The sequence below is a fragment of the Cantharellus anzutake genome (genome assembly GCF_015039405.1).
Source record: "Cantharellus anzutake strain C23 chromosome Unknown EI90scaffold_9, whole genome shotgun sequence".
NCBI classification, from domain to species: Eukaryota; Fungi; Basidiomycota; class Agaricomycetes; order Cantharellales; family Hydnaceae; genus Cantharellus; species Cantharellus anzutake.
Window position 1 is genome coordinate 309,504 of NW_024066959.1, and position 4,196 is coordinate 313,699.

Below are 4,196 nucleotides of genomic sequence, written 5' to 3' on the forward strand. Positions count from 1 at the left end.
ATGATATCGACAGGTACTGGAACAATACTTGAACAAGAACTATGATTATGTTGAGATCGAGCAACAGACCACTCGGAGCTGGTTCCAATTGACGGTCTTGGTGACTATGGGATACGGAAGTTTGAAAGTGGATGAATGTATAGGGTGCACGGGGTCGTAATAAATAATGAAATAAGCATACAAAGGGTTCAAAGAGGCAGTATCGATGCAGACTCTTCGTGATTTCATACTTCCTCCTGGAAGCCGCCATCATCGTAATAGTAATCGTCACCCATATCGTAAGGGTCGTCATGACTAAAGGCGCGGAGTTTGTCGAGGTCGAATGTCTCGTCCTCTTCTTTATCCTCTTCCTTCTCATCATCCTGACTTGGTGCAGGCGGATCAAGCAACGAAGATTTGTTCCGCTGTCCAAATCTGGACTTGTTCTCTTTTCCGTGAAGGTAGGAATTGCCACAGAGAAGGTTATCCAGATTTGAGTAGTTGATGCGTTTGGAAAATTTGTTCTTTTGAGCGCTCAACATATTCCTGGCGGAGTGGGCAGCGTTCTCCCCCATCGGTGTGCTGGAATCTCGGGGTTTTGCAGGCTTAGACCTCTGAGATTCGATCACTGTAAGTACAGCACGCTTGTCATTACCAGGCAGAACAAACCTTCCGACGCTCTTTAACTCCTGTCAGCTCATCCTCGATGCCCTTAGCTGAATGATCCAAAGTCAACCGTAGTCTCACAATCCCAGAGTGGTAATTAGGGACATTTACCAGCGGTCGCCTCCATCCAGTCAAAGTTCCGCTCAACCCACACTTTCTCCTTGCAAACTATATCATCGGGGCTTGCGAGATACATCTCGATCTCGTCATCATCGATTTCCGGATCGTTCCATTCGCCATCCGCTTCAGTTGGTTCAGTTGTTGGCTCAGATTCCAAGCCCTCTGCTCTCCGAGATTCCTCTAACTCTCGTGCAAAAGCCGTGCCGACTTCGAGTTGAGCAATGACTTGATCAGCGAGCGCTTCGCCTTCCTCCCGTGAGATGCCCTTAACACCTGCATATGAGTCTTCAACACGTTCTTGGAGTTCCCGTTCTAGAGATTTGCTGCGCGATACCTCTCCGTCGTCCAATGTTTCTGGGCCGAAAGGTACAACGCCATTCTCAAAAGGTACGTTTGGGTTGGAGACATTGATTGGTGTGTCACTGCGATTCCCTCCGGGTGGTTCAGGTGCGGGAGTACCAGCAGGCTCAGTTCTTGGTCGCTTACGAGAGTCTGCGCTTCCCTGAGACGACTCCACATTACATCCATCCTCGATCTCGGTGTGCAACCGCTTCTCCTTCCCGCGCGTGAACGCAGGAGGATCATTCTCCTGCTCCAGCCACATATTCCTAAAATCATGCACAGACAGATCGCCCGAAGGGGTGCTCTTGAACTCCTGTAGGCGCTTGTTGAGGGTACACTCTGCGATTTTGACAACCTGGACCACCTCGGTGACCGAACGTCGGAAATTATTCATGCGGGCCGCCAGCAATAGACACGCGCCACATATCCCGGACGGACGGCGACCTGTCTGAAGCCAATCGGTATTGTACCGTGACACGAGGCGAAGCGCATCTCTGGCGACTTGCGGAGTTTCATCACCAAACGCGAGCATTTGCGCAAACCGGATAATAAAATGCCCAGGGTCTATAGGTGGCAGACGAACCATAAATTGTCGAACGAAGCGCGTGTATGTTGCTCCCAACGTGAATACGTCCACCTACAGTAGACGTGAGTGACTACGGTAAACCGGGAGTACCAATACCTTACCCCGAGCGAATCGGAGAAGTCGATCAGCATCTTGGACATGTTTTTTATACGACATGCACAATACAGGCATACAGCAGCCACATGAGTACTCCGTCGGCCCTTGATGAAGTTGCTCTGTACTGCCAAATTGTAATACTTCTCTGCGGGTATAATCACCGCGTCACCCAAATTCAGCGCATTGGCAACGTTACGAATGACTCGCTTCCCTGGGTATGCGAAGGTAAGCGACGAAGAGAGAGAGCAAGATGGCACGAACCGCACCGTTTCGGATGGCAAAATCCTTAGTTTCGGATCCTCCTCTTCCTCTAGTATTGGCGCCAGCTTGGGACACAGAAGAAACACGGGTATTATAGCCTCAGCCCGAAGGAAATGACGGAATGACTTACTTGACCCTTGGGGGACGAAAGTCCCATTAGCGATAGCAGCACCGCTGCTAGTCTCGCCAAACGTGAGCTCATTTACCATAGCGTTCTCTTCCAAAACATTCCCACATGTAGAGCAGATCGTATCTCCACCCGCATTATTGAAGACCGTCTCCGTACCCTGGCAGACTGGGCATGGCGCCTATAAAATGCAGTAGGGTTAAGTGTACCTGGGCTGGGTTTCGACTATTTACCATACTGGGTTGAGGTGCTAAGTGAGTGAGATTTTTCGGAAGGATCCGCGATCGATTCCGTGGGAGCAATTCAAATTGAATCAGCACCAGGTCTTAGCCGTCCGCCGCACGCCTGCAAATCTGTCTGACCTCGCGCATCTCAGACTGATCATCCGCGTATGTTCCGTAAAGCATAACCAACCTCCCATGACACACATTGGGAATGCAGAATTGATCGACAGTACTCACATGTACATAGAACGGTTCCCAACACAAACCAATTTCCCTTTGGAGACGGCTTGTTCCTGTTTACCATTAAATTTTAGAGCTCGCCTATATACCAAAATTTCCTATATATGAAGCTTCTGAAGGATGGTCCCCCCCTCTCTCTCCTCAGTTTTCTAGGCATTCCAAGATCGAGGCTGGATCGAAGCCCTTGATTCATGTGGCCCACATGGACATATATAGCTACTCACAAACATTGCCTGCCAGTACAGTGGTCACAATTAATGCGATTCTGGAATGATTCATGTGGTACCCAAACTTGATTCCCATGTCATGGAATGAGTGAGTTCCAACCCCGCGAGGGGAACATGAACAATAGAGGTAGCAAATGAGGATCAGAATAGTAAAAAAAAACCTAGGGATCTTGGCAGCTGGCATCAGAAATTGATATCACCCCTTCGGGGGCACATGTGTTGCAGAAACAATACCAAGAGGAAGAAAGAGATGTGGGGCATGGACTGGATAGTCGCCGTGCAAAAGGGAGACGTTATAATCATTGTAGATTGACAGCATGCGGGCACATTGAGTCTTCTACAAATGGCACACACGATGGAGTCACAAGGTGTTCGGGGGAAGTATATAGTGCCTCCTCGGTAACTGCGTTTTCGCAGTTTCTCCGGCCATCAAGTGGCGGCGCATTGTTCCTGCCATTGGCGATGAAGAAGAGGCAGGGACCAGGGAACGATGATAGTTACACATCGTCAGGCGTAATGTAAGTAATATGTCCCACATAAGTAGTGGTGATCACTGATATTGCATGTTAAGCGATAGATGAGTCCAGATTAAGTGTCAACGGTACCAGTTGGGTCGTGTTTGCCCCGACGCAGCGCACAAGTACAAATAAACCATAACAAAAATCCCCGTTTGTACTTTCTCTCTCCAGTATCCTCCTGAGAGCATATAGATCGGGGATATGGTGCAGATAGTAGATTTCTACAAAACGTTCAGAGGAATTTGCGTGTAACTTCCTACAATTGAAGATATGGGCAAATTATACACATTTCCTCGACCACAACACAGCCATTTTTGACTTTCTCAAAAATTCCTCTGAACAATTTTTATTTTAGGTCAATCTGATTAATGTTTACTAATGATGTTTCTCTTTATTTGTTGTGTGTGGTGAGAAAGTACATGAGACATTTTTGGTACACTTTTCTGCTCCATGTGATTACATAAGCGGAACACGGAACCAACCTACGTTGCCCACCCCCAGTTTGTACGTGGCAGTGCGACTAACCTGACTAATCACATCTGAGTTGGTCACTAAACCTAATAACGCCCCATAGTGGAATGGACAATAGTCATGTGCTCGACATGGGAAATGTCTCGAAAATGAGGGAAATTGATTCAAGACCAACTAGAGATAGATCATATATTATTACCATAAATAATCATATTTAAATGGTCAATGCGCGGAGACGGTCTAAGTTACAAGTAATCTGAAATCTGAACCACTGTTGTGGGCAGCAACAGCATAATGCCTATGTGGGCACCGTTCATCGCAATGCTGGCAGAGCACAGC

At 47.8% G+C, this 4,196-nt stretch overlaps 1 protein-coding gene across 1 annotated transcript; it reads right to left on the reverse strand.

The window, feature by feature from the left end:
* Positions 1–224: 224 nt before the first annotated feature.
* EI90DRAFT_3144460 (cyclin-like protein) lies at positions 225–2,584 on the reverse strand (the record flags this gene model as incomplete). Its single annotated transcript, XM_039065146.1, has 8 exons — positions 225–607; positions 757–1,030; positions 1,136–1,197; positions 1,252–1,744; positions 1,795–2,000; positions 2,056–2,115; positions 2,181–2,358; positions 2,540–2,584. The coding sequence occupies 8 exons, from the start codon at positions 2,582–2,584 to the stop codon at positions 225–227; spliced, it is 1,701 nt and encodes a 566-aa protein (XP_038919833.1).
* Positions 2,585–4,196: the final 1,612 nt, after the last annotated feature.